We start from the raw sequence: 24,166 nt of genomic DNA on the forward strand, positions 1-24,166 counted from the left end.
ATTAATGCTATTTCAGAACCATTCAAATTTGTTCAGTGAATAGCAGGTCTGGTGGCATTCTGGATTCTGCCAATCAAGTTTCTGCCTGTGGACTCAAGGTCTTTCTCTTCTCTGGAACAAACCTGCAAGAGAACATTACACTCTTTTCCTTCTTTCACCCCCTGTGTATATGTGTTTTTTTATGAGCTGCCAACAGAGTTCCTAAGCACAGTAAGACTAAGTCTGATAGTATAGAACTCTGTTACTTCTAAAGGTAATTGGACAGAATTGCAGCAGCATAAGCCTCTGGGTTAGAAACTGGTGCTTCTGAAGAATCATCTAAAGGCAAAGACACTTGGAGAAAACAATTCAGTTATTTGGCAAAATAAGACTGGAGGAAACATGCCCCAACATTTTTTACATTGGAATCTCCTGGTTTTTTATTAACTCTGTTAAATCCAAGGCCCTGTTCTAGTGAACTTCTACAGAATCTCAGAGCAGAGTGTTCTAGGACTAAAGGATGCCTAGATGCCTTTCTTTACTGGGACTATGACAGGGACACAGATCTGGATTGACCAAATACTGGAACATGTCATGTTCCAGAGCCTCAGCCCTGCAGCAGCCTGCCTGAGGGTCTATGCTACACAGTTTTAGTACTGTTCTATTTGAAGCAGAATTTCAAAGAGCTAGATAAACTGGACAGTACTTTATGCTGAAAGAAGATGTCTGACACTCTCTAGGTCTTCTGGGCAGGTCTCTCTGCAGGAGTGTCCAACAACCACAGGTCTCAGAAGAGCAGAGCCCTTTCTGGAGGCAATGTGTTTAAGCTCCCCACTTCTGAGAGACTTTCACGTCAAAACTCCCCCAGAACCTCTGCTGTTGAGCTGTAAGTCTGAAAATCCTGCTTCTGAGCTGCTGACCCAGCTCCAGCTCCAAGCACATCTCTGGTGAGCTGGAGAACTTAAGAAACCTTTCGGTGTTAGGACCACCTATGGTTCTATGCCAAATAAACACTTTGAACTAAAGAGCCTATTCCAAGGGTTTAAAAGGAAAGTGGAAGTCAAAATAACATTGCCAACACAATGTAGATGCTGGGAGAAACTTCTAGCAATGAGACAGACAAGTGCATCAGTTTCACTGAGCAGACACAGGCATCAGGGAACGTATTTTGTTTTTGAAAGAGCAACACTGGGTGTTCCTGAAATGCCTTATCAGAATTTCCAGCCTGTAGGAAATCTGAAATATTTGATTTTATTTCCTTTTCAACCATATCTAAATTTCAAACAAAACCTCCATCCTTCCCTCCCACTTGCTGCTTTGCAGCAACTGGAAATAATATTTTCCAGGGGCATCTGTAAATCAATTGGAGGTATCTATTTTCTCCTAAGAGACAGAATGTATACAGTCTGTTTTTTCACCAGACACACTGGTCTGAATTCTTTTGTACTAGATTTGGGTATGTTTCCAACATCTGAAATTGTTTGTTTTAACAAGTACTCCTCCGGGCCCTTCAATGTCATCCAAAATATATAATCAGATAGTCAAGACACTTTTTCTATAATACAAAAGCAAAGCTAGGCTGTTTGCCTGGATTACTGAGTTCTCTAATTCCAAGTAAGTTACAAGACCTAATGTAATTCCACAGCCAGGACTTTATTTATATTACTCTGTGCTAATAAAAGCATCTCCACAACAACCCAAGAGACACTACTGAGAAGAAGAAATCAATTTTATTCTTTAAGAAAATTAGCCAACAACTCAGTGGGCCTGGTTCTTATAGAATGAAAGAGCTATTTACACAACATAAATTATTAGTTAAGACATGTAACACATGTTATTTGTATATAATGCACATAATTATGGATACTTTCACCTAACACAAAAAGAACGTTATATGATACGGTGTAAACTGGAGACCACTTCCTGAGTTACTGACTGAGTGACTTTGGTCTATTTTGTGGGTTATGTACAAAATATGTGTTACGTGATCATATCTAAAATCCTACTGGATTCACTTATTGTTTGGGAGAGTGAACCGATGCATTTAGAGGTTTCCCACAAACTCACATCAAGATCTGGAACAGATGATATTGGCAACCTTCCCAATGTAACATTGTGCAAAATAATTCAGCAGTATATTAAGAAAAAAAAAGAGAGAGAGAAAAGAAATTGAAAAAAAAAAAAAAAAGGTTGAACACAAATAATGAATTCTTATATTCATAGTAAAATACAAACAAATAAACAAACAAAAACCTCCTCATAAAACTTTCCCTGCCCACCACAGGTACAAAAATTCCAAAAGAAGCCATTTTGAAATCAGAATGGATGTATAAAATGACAAATGAACTCAGACATTCTGCTGGATTAAGCGACCATAGAAAGTACATTTCAGTTGGTTCTGCTTTCAGGTCTGACTGAGACTTACTCCTAAATCTGCAACTCTTAATATAATTACAAGCAAGCATGAAAATGTATAAATGTATGATAAAAAAAAATTAAATAAATTGAAAAAGCAACTTGCCAGGGTGAAGGGAACCTTGCATTTCCACCTCTGACAAGTGATGTATGTAGCAGTAGGGATGTGCCTATACAGGCCAGAGAGCTCACTGATTACAGGTGATTTTACATGCTCTGTTAAGCCTCTAAACTGTCACTAGTACTAATGATCTTGTCATTAGCTCCTCACCTCTACTTCAGTATGGAGTCAAATAGATGAATTCAAGTTACTTTCAAGAGTGTTTTCAACTTTCCCATTTTATTCCACATTGATATGCATGAGAAACCCACACTCATACTTCAGCCAGTAAGTAGCACCTTCTTAAGTTATGTTTTGATAAACTCATCTGAGCAGTTTTCATCTCCTCAAATTCAATGCAGTTCAGGACTGAGAATAGTTAAAATTTAACGCTGGATTAGCTCTCAAACTTCTTAAGAGTGACTATAAATTAAGAGTAGGTTTAACAGCTTTCTGCTTTTCTGCTCCTGGCCATCATTCCCCATCTGGAATGTAAGTGATGGGGTGAGCACTTCAGGTACCTACAGAATAAAAGAAAGAGCGATTGTTCCTCAAATAAATGTACTATAGCTCCTATTGCTTCCACAGAAAACCAGCTGACAAAGCCAACTTCTACAACTCTAGCAAAGACGAACAACATTGCGCAGAAATAAGCACTATTTACAGATGGAGAGGAAGGCCAAACACATTGAAAAGAATTCTGTAAGCTAGTATTTCTCATGCCAAAAATCTCTTAATAAAGAGGCAAGGTGATCTTACACAGCTTAAAGTATGTCAGAGGCAGAGAAGAAAACAACAGCTCAGATCTAATTTAAAAGTTCTAAAATGTAAATAAAAATTCCAAACACTATGACTAAGATTCTAAATCAATATTCCTAAAAGGTTAACTAAATCAAACAGCAAATAATTCACAGCAAACACTTTCTACTTTTACCTATGAATAGAGACAGTAAATTCAGTTTAACATTTCACATACAAACGTTGCCAAGAACCTCTGGTCAGAAAGTAGAAGTTCCCGAGAATATGAGATTGCTTTTTAATCCACCCTCCTACCTCCGAGTGTACCTCATATCTCCTATAAAGAGTAAATGTACATACCAATTCAAAAATACATCATTACAATTTATTGCAAAAGACAAACATGTATAACTACTTTATTTTTTCCTGTTGGGAAGGCAGCCTTTCCAATGATAAAACATTTGTACTGCCTTCTATTATGTTATATTAGTTTCAACAAAATTATCTATTTTGAAAACAAGCAGACTTAGTCCTCCTTTAGCTCCAGGGCTCTAAACAACATGTATCCAATGCTCTAAAAAGTCAAGCATCATGACAGTTTTTGAAGAGTTGTGCAAGAAGTTAAAGGCTCAGTGAGCCCTCTGATACACTGTGTACCAGAAAAACTTGAGTCTGTCACAAGGAGCTGCTTGTTATCTTAATATTAACAAAATCTTTAAAAATCCCTTGCAGGAAATATATGATCTTAGTTAATGGCACTGTAAATTTCTGACACTGAATAAGCAAGTATTTGGTTGGAATCATTTAATAAAGAAGGCTGGAAGTCTAAATGAGAGGAAGATCTCTCAAGAGAATCAATTACTCAAAATAATTAATGACTATGTGAACCCCTCTCTTTTTGAAGAGATATTAATTGCTTTTGTATCTCTCTGAAAAGATCAGAAAGACACGAGTTTCCATAGTCATTACTAAACATTAACAATTTGCTCTTCGGAAATTCTACCACCACAAAAAGCAAAGGCGGAAAGGAAATGCCCAGACCACAGATGTCTTCACAAGCATGCTTCAGCATCCTTACACTTGCCTCCTCTGAATCAAGCTGAAACACAAGGAAATTCCAACTGGAACTTCCATTCCCCAGCTTTCAATTACGTGAGATGATGTTAACATTATGGTGAACCATGAATAAGGCGTGAACTTTAAAGACCACCACACGGCCTCTGCAAATTCTCTTAAGGTAATGCAGCATTTGTACCTTAGCCTCTTTACTGACTATATTATACAAGAGAATTAAACACATTCTTTGTTCCCACGTTTTATATTTTCTGACTTTAGAGTAACAGGGACACAAAAAAATTGTGTTTTATTAAAGATTTCATAGAGAATATGCTCTTCTGGACACAAATTCTCCTTCATATTTGTACCAAGCACAATCCTTGGGTAGCATAACTCCTTTCCCCACCTTCTGTCAACATTATTTAGCCAGGTTCAAATTCCACTCTTCTTACAGGCAGATTCCATTATCAACCAGATGTCCTCATTCTCCTCTTCCCACTTTTTTCCAGGTTTGGGGACTTTTTTTATTTGCACAGTTGGTTCAATCAACCAACAGCTGTTACCCCGCATCTTGGAACCAATAAAGCATTTGGTGAAGAGTCTCCATAGGCTGCTGCCTATTCAAATGACCAGACCTTGAAGGTACTGTGATAACAGAGGGCAAACAGTAAGTTCTCCCTCCCTCTCCAGGCTGGGGTATGATCAGTGCATGGGGAATATTTGGGAATATATATTGCTAAATTCATATTGCTAAATTCTTATTGCTACTGAGCATGTGCAAACAGACGAGGAAATTAACTGTTAGCCATAGGGGGGAGAATCACATCTTTTCATTACTAGTCTAATAAAGAAAGGTTTAAAAAAAAAAATCAATATATTTACATATTTTGTTCTTGAAAACACTGTTTCCAAGATCTGTTATGGCTGAGAGCTTCTTTAAAGATACAAAAATGAACAAAATCTCAGTGAATCGAACAACATAAGAAATTTCAACTAAAAGATTTAACAAAAAAAAAAAAGTTTTATAAAACTTATATAAAATTAGTAACAGAATCTACTGAAAATAATGCATTAAATGAACTGAGTAATAGATAGCAATCTATAGGAGAAGAGGCTGGCAACTACTTGAAAGAGGAGAAACGTATCAATTTACTAGGAAAGTCCTGACAGCTGCTTTACGTACCTGAACATACAATCCTTTGGGGAAAAAAAATTTCTGCTATAAAATATTAAATAATGTAACCATTCGAATGCCCTATACGCTAATCTTATATCTTTAAAGAAAAGGTTATTACTCCTTTTGTAAACTTTGTGCACTGAATAACTTAGGATGCGTATCTATGACTTTCTCATATGCAAAAAAAACCAAAACAAAAAAACCAAAACACCCAAACCATTAACATGCAGTATAGTAGTTTTTACGCCCTAATTGATTCTCTGTCATTATTTGTGAAAGCAGTAACAAAATACTTTACCCTGTCACACACACAGTGCTTTTTCTAAATCTAGTCAGACTATAGAAACCACTCTCATAAAACAATTTTTAACAAAGAATGTCACAAAAAATGAAAAATGAAAAGCACCAGGAATTTTCCAACATTCAGACAATTACAGTCAGGACAGACAGCTACATTTACCCCGAACATTGTCAAAAGTAACACAGATATCAACTTTCTGAAAGTTTTGTAACTCGATTTTTTATGCACGCAGTCACAAAAGAAGGCTCTGATGAAAACCACCTTGGATTACATAATTTACAGTGCCAAGATATGAATATACAAACACTCCTTGAAAGGAGTGCTCTTTGATGTCAGACAGCAGGTTGGTAAAACGATCCAAAATTAAACTGACATAGTACCTGTCAGCTTATTAATGGTTAGACAAGTTCTTGAGCAATCCTGTATTTGCTCTAACTTAATTATTATTTCTAATGTGCTGCTGTACATAGCGTTACAGAATACTTTCACACAAAAAGCTTGATTTGAATGGAAATTCTATTACATTCTTGGTCTAAAAATGGATTGACAATAGAAATGAAAGAAAAAGAAAGGACACCTCAAGCAGCCCAGGGAAACAAAAACACTGGCACAACATTAAGCTGTTCAAACAAAAATGAAGTCACTAACACAGACAAAAAGTAAAAGCATCTAAGAAAGCTTTTTTGAGCATAACTAGCACCAGTCTGATGCATCACTGCACTTTGTATCCACACCCACTACACTAAATTAATTCACCATACTCAAACATACAGCACAGGTGAATACACATGCAACACACAAGAAAATTACATGGGGTTGGCAATGACTTCTTATTTTGCCAGGGAACTTACTGGCTTGGATGGATGACTCAATAAAACTTCAGGGTGCTAAAGGGAGAAAGAGGATAGGAAAAGATGGGGAGAGTTGGGGATAGGAGACAGGAGTGTGAGAGAAAAAAAAAAGATGCAACAAAAAAATAGTTTTAAAAATAGCTACATCTTGTATTTAATAAGAAGACAATCTCAACGTGCGAGTTTGCACGCATTACTAAGCAGCTTTTGAAACAAGAGAAATGTTGAAAGTTACCCTTGTCTGAGTTCTAAACTTTATCTTCATTTCTTATTATAAAACAGTTTTGTCAAGTACTCAAATACTTATTTTACTCCTCTGTGTGGGTTTAGGTGACAGTTTTACAGGTAGCAGGACTTCAATTTCTAGGGTTTCACTTGTGTCAATCACAAGACCACTAAATAGTTTGGGAAAATACTTCAGCAACTGACACTATCTGAATGCTGAAACCAGTTGTTGAGTTTTTACTTTTGTTCCTAATAGAGAACCTGATTTCCCTGGCAGCCTTTTTCAGCCTAGGTTGCTATACTGCAAACACATTTATCACCCTTTAAGAAGAATATAAAAATTCATAACCTTTTGCGAACATGTGAAAAAAGTTTTATCGTTTCTAGTTCATCTACTAATGTATCTGTAATACTTCCAGTTGTAACAGGGAATCCTTATTCACAAAAATGAAAGAACACAAGAGCCAGTATAAGACTAACCACGCCAAATCTTCGGAAACATGCAAATTGGGTCAACACTTCATTCAGACATTTTTTCCTGTCTTCTAAAAGATATTATCCTTCTTAATTTGAAAGTAGAAGACCGCAGCAGAAAAAAAAAAAATCTAAAAAAAAAAAAACGACTTGTAAGTGAGCCCAACGAATCTAGAGGTATTTTCCTGGCAAGGAATCACTGTTAACTTTCTTTTATGTAAAGTCTCCAGAACAGCACCAAAACCAAAACCTTGATCTCTTTCAAATGAATAAAATTTCCAGAGGGAGAAAAACTGTTCACTGGAAACGAAAACGGACAAAGACCTGCTCATCTTTGCTGAACACATTCTAATGTTAGGAGGTCTCCTCCAGATTAGAAAAGCAAAATGAAACAAAGCACATTGCCTGAGAAAGATCAGACACAAAAGGCTAGGAAGAGGTTGTCCTTAAAATAACTAGAAGAAAACTTGTTCACTAGAAAAATATTACCATCGCACTTCACAGAAAAAACACCTCAGAGAGAAATGCTTGGAGAGAACACTTGTGTGTGATTTCCCTCTAATGACTCCATCTCAGCATAAAAGGAGACTATTTAAGGCATGACACCAGACCAGGTACACTCAACAGTGAGGTATGGCTTGCTTTCAGCACTCGGTATCTCCTTGTGGTAGGCTGACAGCTGCGCAAAGAAGCAGGGGCAACAGAATAATTAGAACGTTTAGCAAACAGATTTCCATAAACGTATTATTAGAAAACTAACTAATTCCCCCATGAAACCCAGCAATGCAAAAAACACCCAAGTTCTTTAGATACAAAAAAAAAGTCATTAGCAAGAAAGAGAATAGTAATAATGAGAACTGGATGGACAGAATCAGAAAACAGAGACTGCTGACACGGAAAGAAAAACAACATGAGTAACTTTTCAGCACCCCTACACACTACTTGGTTAATGATGTTTCACTTCAGAGTAATGCTAAATGGCTTTCACAGAAGTGGAAGCTTGCACTATTAATGATTTCTTTAAGACTCACTCTTTACAGATTAGCAAGAGTTTCTTTCCCAAGGATCCTTATTATTTACTTATCTAATGGTTTAGCAGGGCTCCAGGGCTGCATCTTCTGAACCTTTAAGGCTAAGACTTAACTGAAAGTAAACAAATTGTTTAATAGACAAAAAGAGGCAAAAGAAATAAGATTGATGTGTGATGATAGGCACATTTCTACTCAAACCACAAGGAAAAGAACCTAGAGGGAAAAGCTTCTTCCTATTTGCTGTTAAGAGCTACAAAAGGGAATACCTCCTTCACGTGTCACGTACAAAAAACCCCACTAAAATAATATAATTATATTTAACGTAATAAAATTCTTCAGGCCATTTTTAACTCATTTTTAAACCAAATGCTATTAAGTAGCCATTAGATTTAAGGGTAATTATGACAGTTATTTACAATGGTTAACAATGCAGATGTGAAAAACTGGGTTTTTAAAAGCTTTAAATTGGAGCTGGATTATCCATCATGCAATTGTTTCAAGGATGACAAGTAACTAATCCACCTTGAAAATGCCAAACTGCCTGAATAGTTAGCTGCAATGTATTTAAAGAGAGAAATGCTGTAAAAAATATGTTTCTACTTCTCTGCAAATGACAAAAAAAAAAAAAATTGGTAAATTAAAAACAGATGGGAAAAGGTTATTAAAGAAATACCTAAGCTTACTCATAGCTATAAAATATATTCAAGTGGTTGTTAACTATATTTTCTTCTGTAACAAAGAGAAATTGTGACTTGGTTCTAGAAAGCAGGGAGGATCAGTGGTAGAAGTGGGATGTTTCATACAAAAAGAGGAAAGCGAGAAATAGTCAATTACATGAAAACACACAAGGTTCTATGGCTGTAATTTCTTTCTAAAAAGCCAGTCTGGACTGACTCAGTATCACCAAAAAATCTTTTAAGTCAATTTGTATTTTCCCTTAAATGAGAAAGATGTAGTAGCCCAACATGTTGCAACATTTTTTGTGAGGTAAAAGGTATTGATGATTTTCTCTCTGTGAGACTTCAGAGAGTACTTTAGGCTCTCTGCAAAGGAAATAATTGCTTAATGTCCCAGCAAGCAGCAATGCCTGAAGCAGAGATGTCCAGAGTATTAATGGTCAAGCTTTGGAATGAACATAAGTAATGGTAGGTTATACATTTTCTTAGCTTGCATAACTGAAACCATTCTGAATGAATGAGATTAGGTTTTTGTAGGATGTACAGATGAGAACTTATTTGTGTTCACAATATAGGGAATATATACTCATTATTTTTCTCAGAACCAAATAAAGAATGCAATTGCTTGTACCACAGCTGCCCTGCCGAGGTACTTTTGATCCTTTTTCTATTTTAAGCCTCTGGAAAAGGATCACAGGAAAATATTTTATCCTCCTAATTATTTCCTGAATCAAAAGGAATAGATAATAAAAAGACATGTTTTCATGAACTGGCAGTGTGTCCTTAAGTAAAGTTCCTGGATAACAGTTATTAAACACAATCTCCAAAATGAAATGAGCAGAAGTAGACCTAAAGAAATTATAAAGAAGAGCTGCCATTGCAGGGCAAATTAAGTGCATATTCATCTTCTATCTAGCAGTGTTTCAACAGATTTTGGTCACGCTCCACAACAGCTTATGCTCAGTAGCTTATGCTACTGAGATGCTTAATGTGTGCATATAGCAAAAAAAGTGATCTCTGGGGAAGCAGTGAAAAGCAGTACATTCACAAACATGCAATATAAAATCACATTACCTAAATAATTGAATTTCCACAACTGTTATTCCTTAACTTCGTTTGTTATGTACTCTCTCTCTCAGTTAATACTACGTATATATACTTATAAGTAATTATACTTACAAATAATTTTAACTACATGCGTATCCACAAATTATTACTATCATCCAGCTGCTACAATAACCTCTGGTGAATCTTTGCTACAATTTATTACTCAACTCATTATTATTAACAAACTGACAAGGGTGAAATGCTAATTTAAAAGAAAGTGCCCTAATTCATGTCCTAATACTGATCCATTCATGTTGAAAACAGCCTGAGAGATTGATCAAATGTGCACAACTACTCATTCCTGACGTTTTATTTTGCTGACCAATAGAACTGTTTAATTTGTGGAGCAGAATTAAAAAAGGGAAACTAAGGATCTAGATATGCATAACTGTAGAATTCTCAAGTGCATTAAAATCTACTCAACAGACTTGCCAAGCAGCACTTAATTGTAGCCTCTAAACTTAAGCTCATATTCATCTGAAGAACGAGGACAGAGTTTCAGACCAGACAGAGCACAGACACACCTCATTTTCCTGGCTAGATGTAAAGAAATAGATACGACTCAGTAATCCAAGACTTAAATTTCTTTAAAATGCTGTATTTTGTCTTATTCTAATTTTACAAGCACAAGGATTATCAATATTTCAGTTAATGTGTTTTGTACTCTTTCATTAAAATCAAATCAATACTCCTCTAAAGGTGTAATACATGGGCTATTCATATCTGAAGTACAGACAACTTGCATGATTATGTTCAAGTAAATTAGCTTGCCTGTAAGAGTGTACCACTCTGCTAAACTGCACACTCCTACAAACTTTCCATCTGTGACTCACAGTGAGATTAAAACAAGGGATCAGACACCTCACTGGTGACATACCCATTTGTTATTACACGCTCCCACGTGCCACTCATGCACCTGCATTTATCACATTAACATCTACATATGTTGATAATTTACGTGCAAAATGTTTGGCTGTTAAAATTCTAGTTGTTACACCAGTTTAATAGGACAGTTACTAGTGGAGACTGTATTGAAGCAGACTAACTTTCTAATTTCTTGCACCTGCTAAAATATACACAGTCAACAGCACCGTCATTGCATGCAAATGAAGTTCAAAATTAGCAGCAGTGTCTGAAAGTTACTTTCTGATAGACTTGGCTTGTAATACTGTTTGCATGGACACAATTTCAGAGTATTTACTGAAAAGCAATCTACAAACCCAATTTTTTCAGTGTAAATGTATCCAATCTATGTAACATTGGATATTTACCTTGCATATATAAATATGAAATAAGATTACCTTCTTCAATTGAGTTTCCATTTTCAAACATTCTTCCTTTTTCTGTTCCAATGCAATTTCCAGTGTCTTAAGCCTTGAATCTTTCTTCAGTCCTGATGAAGCTAAGGATGAAGCATGCTCCTTCAGATCCAGTAAGGATGACTAAAATAAAAGATGTAAAATAACTAACAAATAAATACTCCATATGTACAATAGCTAGGTTTTGTGGGTTTTGGTTTTTTTTTTTTGGTCATCATTTTCTTCTTATCCCTTCACATGATGCTGAGGATCAACTTAGAACAACATATTTTGTTGGAATTTTTTTGGATGTTCACAAAGCTGGCTTAAGGCAGCTTGATTTAATTCAAGTTCTCAGAGTCAAAATGAAACCTTGTCTAAATCCATTTAGAAATTATTTTTAAGGACAGAACATTCTGAAAACTATAGCTAGCTTTTCAGCAATAGTCTAATTTAAGAAAAAAACTGTTTTTAAAGAAAACCATCTTTAAAAATCATATACATTTAGCAGATTTGGTCACTGTATGTAAAACAGAGATTGCAGAAAGTTTTTTTTCCACAGAACTGTTAGGGCGTGACACTGACTTGTGCAATTTATCTTCAAAAGACATCTCAACTTCTTATTTTCTGAACAGTTTTGTTTGGGTTTTTTTTTTCCTGAATTTCACTTCTATGTGCACAAAAATTGTAGCACTTGCCTGGTACCTTTTTTATCCTTTTCATTTGATTGAGTTGTGAAAGATGACTGAAGTAGACCTGAATGTTAGAATTCCAAGAGAGGAACATGGAACTTACATATTTCTCTGATACAACTCGGTTGACTTCTCCAGCCAGTTGGTTCTTTAAAAACAACCAACTTAATTACCAAAAATGGACTCTTGACAGGAAAAAGAATAAGTTCTATTGTTTACACAATATGCATGAACACTCTCCAATATGTGTATACATTCTTTGACCTACCTGGAGCTTCAATCTACTTCTGTTCTTCCCTTACTATATTTAGACATAAACAAGCTTGTTCTCACCTTCCGTAAGTATTGCTCCAGTAAACTCATTGCTGACCAGTGGTATTCACTGGCAATAAGATTAACTGCTGCTAATAATGGGACTGTGCTATCCATGAAAAAGATGGTTCTGCAATATTTATGCTTTGAGAAATTCTCAAACAATATATTTTACTAGATAAACTTGTTGAAGGACCGTTACAATGAAGGAAGAGTTATCTTCACCTAAAATATAACATACAGCAAAATGTAATACAACAGACTTATTTTGCTGGTCAACCTCTTTCTCTGTGAGATCTCCTTGTAAAATGCCGACTTTCTCTTTCAGGTCCTTAATGTCTTTTTTGTAGGTGTCAATCTCTTCCTGTTTTTCTCGTTCATCTCTGTCCCGTTGCTCCTTTAGGCGCTCAATGGTCCTTTCCTGACAAAAGAAAGTAGCCTGTGAGGACAATCCCTCATATTCTTTCAACTTCTAATGTAATTCAACACTTCTTACACACTGATGTTTGTTGGATATTGTCATATTCTTCTCTACTGCTGTATAATAGATCCTCAAGAAGGAAAACAGTTGACTTGAAAAATCTGTGCATTCATTGCTAAGAAATATCAGGCTTTCTGTACAGTTGAAAGTTTACAGTACTGTTACAACACAATAAAATTTATCTGGTTCTGATAACCAGAATTAACCCAGAGGACACGGTATATACTGTTTCCTTACTATTTAAACCTATTTTTTTGAAGCATAGAGGCCCTTCACAGAAGAAGGGGGTAGTGCATATATGAGAGCACAATCAATATGTGGCAGGCAATAAAACAACAATTTAGTATGCCAGATATCAATGGAGACTTGCTTATTCAGAAAGCTGAAGGGTTGCAAGTGAACACCCTAACCTTAGCAAAGCTTTACCATAGCTTTTACATTGATAGGATCTGACAGACTAATGGCACCATAACCTTGGTTCTCTGAGAATCAAGAAAAAAATATAAGAATTCTAAAAAGAATTCTAAAAACCAAAACAGAGCAGACAAGGCTGCTCCCTCAGTCAGCTATCTCCTGAGAACTGAGCAAACAGAAAACAAAACACACTAAGAATGATAAAAGTGCAAATAAAGTGAGACTGAAATGCAGACATCCACAACAGTACCAAAGATGTACCACGCAAATAGATGACAGCATGAGCAACACCCCTGTGGAATGTGGTAAGACAAACAGCACAGTTTTGTTTCACACAAGATGATGATAATTAGCTAATGGCTATGGAGAACTGTTCATGGCTCAGCTCCACCCTCCTGCCTCTCTGGAGCATTTTGCCCACACTGTGCGATACCATACAGTACAGGCTGCACTCAGAATATCCTACAGTGCCCTCTTGTGAGAGATGTCTCTAAGCAGCAGCATCACGCTGATTCCTCTTGCAGACAAAGGACTTGATGCTGTATTAAGGATTTCTTTTATGCAGAGTCCAACCAGCACATAGGAAAGCCGACTGTAGCAAGGCTGTGAGCAGAAGGACCTTCAGCACTGAGAGACTGCAGCATGCCATACTCACTTTTTCTGCAAGTGCTTCTTCCAGCGTGGTCAAGGCAGTGTCAGTATTGGTGGTGTCAGCCTGCAAGGATTTCACTCGATCCTTTAAACTGCTCATTTGCTTTTCCTTGTCTCTTAGCTGCTCTTGAAGATTTTCAATCTTAAAGAAGAAAAGCAGATTTTAAGAAAACAGTTATCAGTTCCATCCAAATCCTCTTAGAAGTGCACGAAACTCTTTAAAACATTCTCAAAACAAAGAAAACAAATGAGGGCATAATACCTGTAATCCTACATGGAAACATCAAGCAATGCAATCAAAATCATCAAGTATAATAAAGAACCAGCAACATTTTCAGGAACTGGAAGAGAACTCAGAGTAAGAAAGTGTAAATGTTCCCCAAGAAAGTCAATCAATCAATCAAAGAATATTTCTGATTTCTGACGATGTCAGGCACTGTGTGACTGAAGGAAACTACCACATTTGATATTTACAAAAAAATGCTGATGTAATAACAACATAAAAGAGTAAAAGCTCAAAACAAAATAAACAAAAAACCCATTACTATCGATATAAACAAGAAAAGACTCTTGAGAAGTTGTGAAGTAGTATTCTCCTAAGTAGTTCCCTTGCTACTAACACATTCTCCACTGCCGTTTTTCATAGCATCATAGAATCCTTGGAGTTGGAAGGGACCCTTAAAAGCCATCTGGTCCAACCCCCCTGCAGTGAACAGGGACACCCACAGGTAGATCAGGTTGCTCAGAGCCCCATCCAGCCTGACCTTGCGTGTCTCCAGGGATGGAGCATCCACCACCTCTCTGGGCAGCCTGTGCCAGTGCCTCGCCACCCTGATCGTAAAATACTTCTTCTTTATATTCAATCTAAATCTCCTCTCATACTAAAAGAGTATGAAACCATTTCTCCTTGTTCTATAACCACAGTTATTGCTAAAGAGTCTGTCCCCTTCTTTCCTGTAGCTTCCCTTTAGATACTGAAAGGCAGCTATCGGGTTACCTTGGAGCCTCTCAAGTATTTTGCTATACGGTGTACTAACAAAAGACATCATTGTCAGGACAGAAAATATACAGGATTTGTTTTTTGCAGTCGCACAATTCAGTCTGTTTAAGAGTTCTGAACATATCTTTTGACAGATCAAGAAGACCAAGTGCTGAACTCATATTATGCATACACACACTTCACAAGGAACAGACACATTAGCACTTACTGGTCACATGTAGAAAAATTTATCAGAACAACATTAAACTGGGTACAGAATTTTCCTTCTGCACTTGCTGCTGGCAGATTCATCTTGCATCAGCAAACGTATATTGTAGGCTGGAGAATGACATGTGGCATCTAAGGTACCTATCTTCCAAACATTTGTGACAAAATATTCTTTTAAATCAATTTATGCAACAAGACAACCCCAACTGGTTTAGTCCAGTATTTAGGAAACTTTTTGAAAGCATTACCAGCATTTTTGCTTCACTTGTCTAACAGCAGTTAGAAGGTCATCAAATATCCCCATTTCTTTCTTTTGACCCTAGAAAGATCGAGCTGCTGTGATTACAGAGCAAATAGTTACTTAGAACCATCAAATACTACTCTGCTCCCTATTACAATCACATCTGGACCAGTGGTTTAGAAAATAGTCTAGATATGTAAAGATATGTCTAAAATATTTTATAGGAGGCTAAACACCCAGTCACAAAAAGTGGTAAATGCATTATACATGAAAGCTAAGAGAAAGAACCACCTTCTAATCCAGACAAACCCTTACTAACGGTCCTTAGTAACCCAGTGCCACTGAAAAAGTCTCCTGGTAGAACATTCTCTAATTAGGTTGGTGTTTTTTATTTCTCTTATGCAAGCACATGTAAACTTATGATCCAGCTTTGTACACAATCTATGTCTTATTGATAGCAGAACTGTGTGTGAACATATGTATATATTTATTTCAATTTTTAAGGAATGGACTAAAACTGATCTTAGTTTATCTTCGTCATTATTTCCTCACAGAGGAAAAGCATTAGGCTTCCAAGTTTTTCTCAAAGTTTAAGACTGAGCACAGTATAAGTAACACCATAAAGCAAATTTTGAAAAGCACCAAAAAAAACAGACTCAGCAATAACTGCAATAACCAAAAATTCCTGCTTCTTTTTAAACGTGTATTATTTAACGTGCCACTAGCACAGGCTTGGAGCACAGGGAGCTTCAGAGGCGGCTCAGCCGTTCTGAATGAGAAGCTCTGCTGGCGCCCACCTATGCAGACACCAACGAGGTAACATCCCTGAGAGCAGCCTACATGGCTGCATCTGACCGTAGGAGCTTTCAGTGTCGTCAGCTGTCTAGACAGCCTGGCTGTTTAGACAGCTAACCATGAAAATATACTACAAAGAAGTGTGAGCTATACTTAGACTTGTGTTTACTTCTGGAGGCGAAATGCTCCAGCAAAGGCTCCAAGTGGCTGGAGAGGGGACTAAGTGACTTTCTGTTGTGACCGAAATGCACACAAGAGACAGCTAAATAATTTAGAGCCAGCACATGGAAGATACTTGCCAAAGCAGCACAAGCATTTGCACAAGCACAGCAGACATTTACATGTTTCAGTAACTCTATTTACCGTGATGAGAAAAAAGTGATGGCTATGTATTAGTACTATAACTGAAGCATAGTCCCATTTCAACAGCATTCTGTGGCACAAAAAAAAAATGCTGTGAGTAAAAAGGGTGAATTTGTCTATTCTTTCATGCTTTGGATTCTGGAGTAATGAATGTTTTCTTTCTTTATCCACCAGGGAATAGAAGATATACAAAACTGTTCCAAATCACATTAATACACAGGAGCTATTAATAAAAATAATAAAAATATCCAACAAACCAAACAAATAAAAAACAAAGCTACGTACAGCTGTGCTGTAAGGACAGGATAACTGATGGTCCCTAACAAGAATATGCCTTTAAGCTACAGAAAACTAGCTCAACTGATGTGCCTAAACTAAAACTCTTCTATAACAACAGATGGAAAATGCCCTCTCTGAAATCACAGAAAGAGCGATAGAAATGTATTTATCCAGTTTGGCTACTGTAAGAAATAGAAGATAAACTATAAATTCTCCAGAATGATATAAGCTGAAGGAAAAAGAAACATATCCAATTAGTCAATCAACAGAAAGAATTTTACTACTACATCCTTGCCAGCACTCTGAGTCCCTTTGTCAAAAAGAATACATAATATACCTCATTTTTTTTTTACGGTCTTCTAATCTTAAAAATTGGGAAAAAAAAAATATTATTCTGAACAAATTCTCAAAGAACTGATAGAAATAAATCAGATTATTAAAACACTTCTATCTTTGTCCACAGTGAAAGATAAAATAAAATGTGTTGGTATCTCCAAACTCTCTGGAAAACAGAAAGGGACAAAGAATGAAGCAGCACTGTTTAGTCTGGAAACAGTTGGAAAACGGCAGATTTCCCCTATAATATCCTAGAAACCTAAGGAGCATACATATGTATATACATGGCAACTTTCTAAATAGGAAAAATAAAAAATATAGATTATTAATATTTTTCAGTCTTCTCATACATACTCAGTTTGCTGGGTCAAGACAGGGATCTTCTTTTAGAAGCTTAGACACTAAGCTTACGTGAAGGCATATGTTCACACACTGGAATCTTCTGTTCTGCATAACAGTTTCCTTTCCAATAACAATTTACTGAAATCTTTTTCTCCAGCTTTACCTGCTGTCAGGTACTATCTTGTTTCAACCTGGGTGATTTACTCCTAGTTGCACAGAAACAATTATTTCTCTTTCCACTCTGAAGCGCAGTGAGGCAAAAGAAGTCACCTCTGGCATGCTGTTCCAAAGGCAAGGATGCATTGGTACTTCTTGCAAATACTCATGCTACTGAAAAGTCCATGCAAATGCAAGGAAGAAAAAACAGCTACATTTAATTTAATACTCATAAAGATCATTAGATTCCCAGATTCCTCTAATTACAGGTTATTAGACCCTTCATACTATCTTTCAGCCAAGAATACCTTTTGCACAACAACCGTGATGCAATGTGTGTAAACAGAATATTTGAGAAGCTGATTTCTACTCTACCAGTGACTGCAATATCAGAATTAGCACAGTGGGCTTGGGAACTGGTCATTCCATTTCTTTTTTAGTTCTTTCCTGATACTGGAAAATAACTCCTCCCCAAAAATATTTGCTTTTAATCAAAGATCAACAGATTACAACTTTTTTCATCACCTGAAACCTAATTAATTGTATTTGTATTTCACTTCCAACATTCAAGTTTCTCTTTTCTATTTTACTTGTCTTCTAAAAGAAATAAAGTGATAAAAGAACAAAAAAAAAAAAAAAAAAAAACCTAAAAAATAGGGTAAAACCCTATTAAATTAGTTCACTTTTTTTCATTCTAAGACAATAAGGAATAGAAGTGAAACAATCCCCTTAGAAATACAAAGGTCCAACGATATTTGGGAATATATATATATATATATAAGCAAAATTTTAAATTAAAAATCTTTTTATTCAGTTTTGAGAAAGTTTCCTGCATTGAATAACTAGCTGTAGTATTTTCACCAGTAACGTGACATCTTCTCCTTAATATACACTGCACATCTGAAAGGCAATTATTGTAACACAGGACAGTTTTCTGCGATTTGTATTAGAAAAGCAAAATACCTCAACAGACTGCATTACATAAGGTGTAAGCTTTCCAAACAGAAAGGCTGCTCTCACATCTATCCAGAGCCTTCTCTCTCCTGTCCTCATAGGGAAGGTGTTCCATCCCTTGGATCATTTCTGTGGCCCTCCTATGGATGCACTCCAACAGGCCCACATCTCTCCTGTACTGAGGGCTCCACACCTGGATGCAGTACTCCAGGTGAGGTCTCACCATTGCAGAATAGAGGGGCAGGATCACCTCCCTCACCTGTTGGCCACATTTCTTTTGATGCAACCCAGGATACGGTTGGCTTTCTGGGCTGTGAGGGCACATTGCTGGCTCATGCTCAGCTTGCCATCCACCAGTGCTTCCAGGTCCTTTTCGGCAGGGCTATGCTTCACCGTTACATCCATCAGCTTACAGAAACAGTGGAAGTTGCCATGATCCAGGTTCAAGACCTTGCATTTGGCTTTGTTGAACCTCATGAGGTTCTCCTGATTCCACTGCTTGAACCTGTCTGGGTCTCTTTGGATGGCATCCCATCCGTCAGACATGTCTCAGACACCACACAGCATCATCTGCAAACATGCTGAAAGTGCACTAAATCCCACTGTCGATGTTACTGATGAGGATGTTAAACAGCATTGGCCCCAGTATTGACCTCTAAGTATATTTAAGTTTTCTTAAAGAACTTCAAATTCTAGAGCCCCAGGTAACACTTCAACGCAGACAGTGAACTGTTCAGTTAACCAATAAATCTGTTCTGCTTACACAAATTGTGCTACTCCTTGATCACTTTTTATTTTTCCTCACATGTAAGTTTTCTCTTTTTTTTTTCTTTTTTCTTTTTTTTTTCTTTTTACCAGTGTTCTAATTCAGTGCTTATCTGGAACATTATTGTCTTTGCAACATCACATCAGAATATCACTGTACTTTGGGAATGCCCTGATTCTGCAGAACATAGTATAGTGGGATTCCATAATATATGAGAACAATGGGATTCTGCTACACTTTGATTTGCAGTGGCTTAAGAAAGAAAAGCAATCTAAAGGGATGGGAAGAGTATGGAGGAGGACGTGACTGAAAGAGAATTTGAGATTGGGAAACTCCAGCGTAGTGGTATATCATACACGGTACAATCTTAATGACCACCACTTAAACCCAGTTATAGTTAAGAATAGCTTCCAAAGGAGAAAAAAAAAAACAAAAACAAAAAAGCTTGCTCTTTAACAAGATGAAAACTTTCTGCATTTTTTATTCTCAAGATCTGATGAAAATCAGTTGAAATTAGCAAGTTCCTACACTGCTTAGCTTTACAAATAAAATACTTTGTGGCTACGTAGCTTAGAAAGCTTAAAGAATCTATTATGATTTCTATTTAAAAAACAACTCAATGTCAAATAAATGCTTGCATGGACTACAAACAGGTATATTGCTTCAGGTTCAAAAGGAAGTAATGGTTACAAAGTGATAAGAAAGCTCAAAAAAAGGGAAGAATTGCAAGACACCTAACAGAATCAATGGGTTATTCTTGACCTAACTTTGCATTCACATTTGTGCAGGAAGATTGAAAAAACAAAACAAACTCTGGAGAAATTAGTGCTACTACAACAAAGCTTGACATAATAATTTGTATAGATGGTTCATTATTTTGTACATGTGGTGAAGAAGATGCAAACTATTGACACTGATTCAAGACTATTTTCAGTGGTTTTCTTTCCACGAAAAGGTGCACTGCAAGTAGATTTGGATCAACAAGAAAATACTCATCTATGCTTACACAGAAATAATCTCTAAAGACACCTCCATCCCTTTGCTTTCTGCTGTTCTCCTTTCCTTTGCATATTTAATCTTTCTCTGGTAGTGCTGGTTTGCTGACAGACTATAAAAGAGAACTGACAAGAATTGGTGCCATAAGCCGAATTACAATTATAGTATCTTCTGAGTAGCATTTTTTTCCTGTACTGTTGCATTCCCAACATAAGACAGCATTTAAACCAGATGTTTCAAATTATATTCTCAGAAGATTGCTATCATGTTTGCAGTCTCTCTGTCTTAGTAGTAAACAGCTTGGATTTCCTTCAAACCTTCTAAAGCAATTCTATCACTGAAATTTTCTATTTCTAAAAACTGATGTTGAAAGGCATTTTCCTTGCTAGCTTCTAAGGAGAATCTCGCATAGGTTGTATTTTCAAGAAAAAGATTAAAAAGAGAACCCACAGACTGATTCTTCAATTGGTAAATGATCCCAAATTCACTTTTTTTGGGAGATTTCCAAAGCATTTTACTAGAAAAAAAATATACATTAGCAGTGGGTTACACCCTCAAACACTTTAAAAACAGTTAAATTTAGTTAAGTAATTAATTACTTCATTCTGAGAAGGTTTAATATTATCAATAGCTCAACCCAGAGAAAAGCAGAGTCTTCATATTGTAATAATCATATCATGGACACTGGGCAATACAAGAGGTTTTTGAAGTGAGGGGTGCAGGAAGAGGTGCTCTTTCTAAACCACAGATATTGGTTGTGTGTCAAAGCATACAGGTTTTAATATGAACAGACAAAATTTAATATAGAATGCAAATAAAAACAATGCAAGTCTAAAGGCTGTAAGGGATTTGTTTCAGAAAAATCTGAGCCAATTGGTTAATTACATAATCCATTAAAAAGCATCTCTACCTCTGGTTTATCTTGAAGTTTTTCTGCATGATCTTTGGTTTTGCCAGTGCTTATCAGCTAAGAGCTATAGTCAGTTGATATGTTTATCAGCTAACCCATTATCCATCAACATCAAGTTTTCCAACTGGCTTGTTTATTAAGACAATTTGTTGGTTCCAACTTCAGAGCAACACTTTCATTACCCAAGTACAAAATAGATTACTGCTATCGTAAGTAGCAAAAAGAAATTCATTCAGACTTCTTCAGTGAAACTCTAAGCTGGTCTGGTGGTTGGCAACCCTGCACATAACAGGGGGGTTGAAACTCGGTGATCATTGTGATCCTTTTCAACCCAGCCCATCCTATGATTTTACGATTCTAAATCTTACTCATTTATTTAATATGCACTAAAGTGTCACTTATACTGAAAACTTATAATCAAAATCATCTAACTTATTTCACAATCAATTTCTGTGTAACATCCATTTAATTGAAATCTTGGACTAATCGTACAGAATAGCATCATGCCAATTCTTCTTTCAGCAATGTCCTGACATTATGAAGTAATCTTTGTGACTGCTTTCTGAAGTTTTTCTCCTAAGAACCATAAATGTATTGAAAAGAACAACAACAACAACAACAACAAAAGCCTAAACAAACAAACCCCACAACCAATTCTTTTAGAGGCATTTTCTCACTTCTGTACCAAATTCTAGAAAAGGCTTCGCTGATAAAGGTTTGATTTAGGAAAATTCACTACAGGAAAAAAAAAACCAAACAAATAAACCATAATTAAGCATACTTTAATATTGACAGTACTCAAATGTTCAAAATAAGTAAAACCAAAACAACTTCACTGTGGAAGTCTCTGTCTCTTTCTTACAAAGGGCTGATAAAGCAAGGAAAATTTGGAACCAGTAAATGTTAGCTTAGATCTGCTATTTTCTCAGAAGCAGGGTAAAACTAAGGAATTGTGACATTCCTTTTGGAGTAGGTCAAGCTTTACAAGACTACATAATGTTTAAAACATGTCAAGTGAAAAACTTACTAAATTATGAAACAAACTTCTAAACTTGGCTAAACCCCAAGTACAGTATTTCATTGATTATTATTGCCAAATACTGTTAATTCTATGGCAATTTAATGTCTCTTACTCAGGATTACTTAAGCTATTTTCCTGACTTGCTTTAGATTCTTATTTTGGTTCTACACAGAGCAAGTGTACCATAACTAGTGACATACTTTTAGCAGTACGGTGCTACAAACAGAAAAACAAACAGAAAAAATGGCTGATGAGAAAAGACATGAATAATGGAAAGGTTTAACTTGTCCCAGCACTGCAATAGCAAAGAATGGAAATAAGGGACCAAAGAAGATGAAACACCGAGGCAGGCCAACGGACAGGACGGGAACATGGGATTTACCGCTGACTAGAAGGAATTCCTCACAGCAAATTTCATTTTCATTTACATTATCATTTAGGATCACTCAAGCAAGACAGCTGTGCAACTTGAACAAAGAGTGTAAATGAAACTTAGATTTAGATACTCTATTACATTGTCCAAAGCACTGATTTAACAAAAGGATCAAAGAAATAATGCAAGGTAAATCAGAGGGGAATGCTTCAGAAATAAGAGATTTTTAAAATCCTGGTGTAAAACATGTCCAAACAACTGTTATTTACTGTTTCAATCTCCTTTCAAGAAGCATGAGTGATGAATAGGAAGGGAGGAGTAATGTATTACTCTAAATGCTAATCACAAGAGTGTAGATCTATATTCCTGAGTATTTAGCTATTATTTCTTTTACAGAATTACTTCAGAACGCGTCCACTGATAGCTGACAAAAATATCAAACTTACTAATAAAATTCTTTCATGATCTGTGTTCCGAAAAAAGCCTAAGAGCATAAGAATCCAATATTTTAAATTAGTACCATCATTTGATCATATTCTTTCCCATTTTATACCACTGATTGCTTTAGGTAAACCATCACTTCAAACTCAACTGCGCATTAAGAATGGAAGAGTGGTCCCGTGTTCAAAACTATCCTTCACTCATCTTTGCCTGAAGGTATGCAAGCCCTTCATAATGCTAAGGAGCATTTTAATTATGAAACTTGTCCTGTTTTAGGACAAGGCAATCTTAGTTGCCCTTGGTGACACTACTCCATACTGGAATTAAGTTTCCTTATCCTTTGAGCAAGTGAAATCACAGGCTTGAATGCTATTTATATACTTGTGCTTTAAAACAGTCCTAATGACTGCACAAATACTGAGCAGAACCCCACCTTAGAACACTCCCTATCCTAGTGGATTCAAAACCCACTCTTGAAAACAGGAAAATACTGATTTATACCAAGAAATGATTCATTCCTTGTCCTAGTGAAGATCACTAAGCTCGCTAGGTCTATCAGTAATGTCTATTCAGTAATGTCTATTCCAGACACAGCTCAGACAATCCCCTGAGGAGCAGAATAAGCCTGGACAGCCATTTAGTGGCAACTAAAATGTTGGAAACTCTGTAAGTCTTGCAACCTAGAGAGCAATGAAAAGCTATCTGAGGAAGACTGATGTAAGTAACCTCAAAAAAAGCATACGCCCTTGCTTTTCCTGCCTCTTCAATCATAGGAAAGTTTGTATTTGTCTAGCATGACAGTGAACACACCAACAAAGCTTATTAGCTTTATCTTGCCAGAAAAACTACATTTAATTTATAAATGAAATCAAGAGGCCCCAAAGTTGGCTCTTTTCCCAGATGCCTTCAAGAAACAAAATCTGTCAGACCCACTACCTATGAGTAATGCTCTGTCTTGCCAATCAAGAGGTTATCTCAAGACACAAGAAGGACATAAAAAAAATGAC

At 36.3% G+C, this 24,166-nt stretch overlaps 1 protein-coding gene across 3 annotated transcripts in view; it reads right to left on the bottom strand.

The window, feature by feature from the left end:
• Positions 1 to 24,166, bottom strand: part of ERC1 (ELKS/RAB6-interacting/CAST family member 1) — a gene marked incomplete at both ends in the record, with an annotated part of 276,770 nt that overhangs the window by 161,151 nt on the left and 91,453 nt on the right. For all 3 annotated transcript variants that reach the window (XM_079549731.1, XM_079549730.1, XM_079549732.1), the window contains 3 exons: positions 11,433 to 11,573; positions 12,714 to 12,854; positions 13,984 to 14,121. In XM_079549731.1, coding sequence (XP_079405857.1) covers positions 11,433 to 11,573; positions 12,714 to 12,854; positions 13,984 to 14,121 — 420 coding nt within the window. The remainder of the gene's footprint in view (positions 1 to 11,432; positions 11,574 to 12,713; positions 12,855 to 13,983; positions 14,122 to 24,166) is intronic.

The sequence above is a fragment of the Tetrao urogallus genome (assembly GCF_951394365.1).
Source record: "Tetrao urogallus genome assembly, chromosome: 1".
NCBI classification, from domain to species: domain Eukaryota; kingdom Metazoa; phylum Chordata; class Aves; order Galliformes; family Phasianidae; genus Tetrao; species Tetrao urogallus.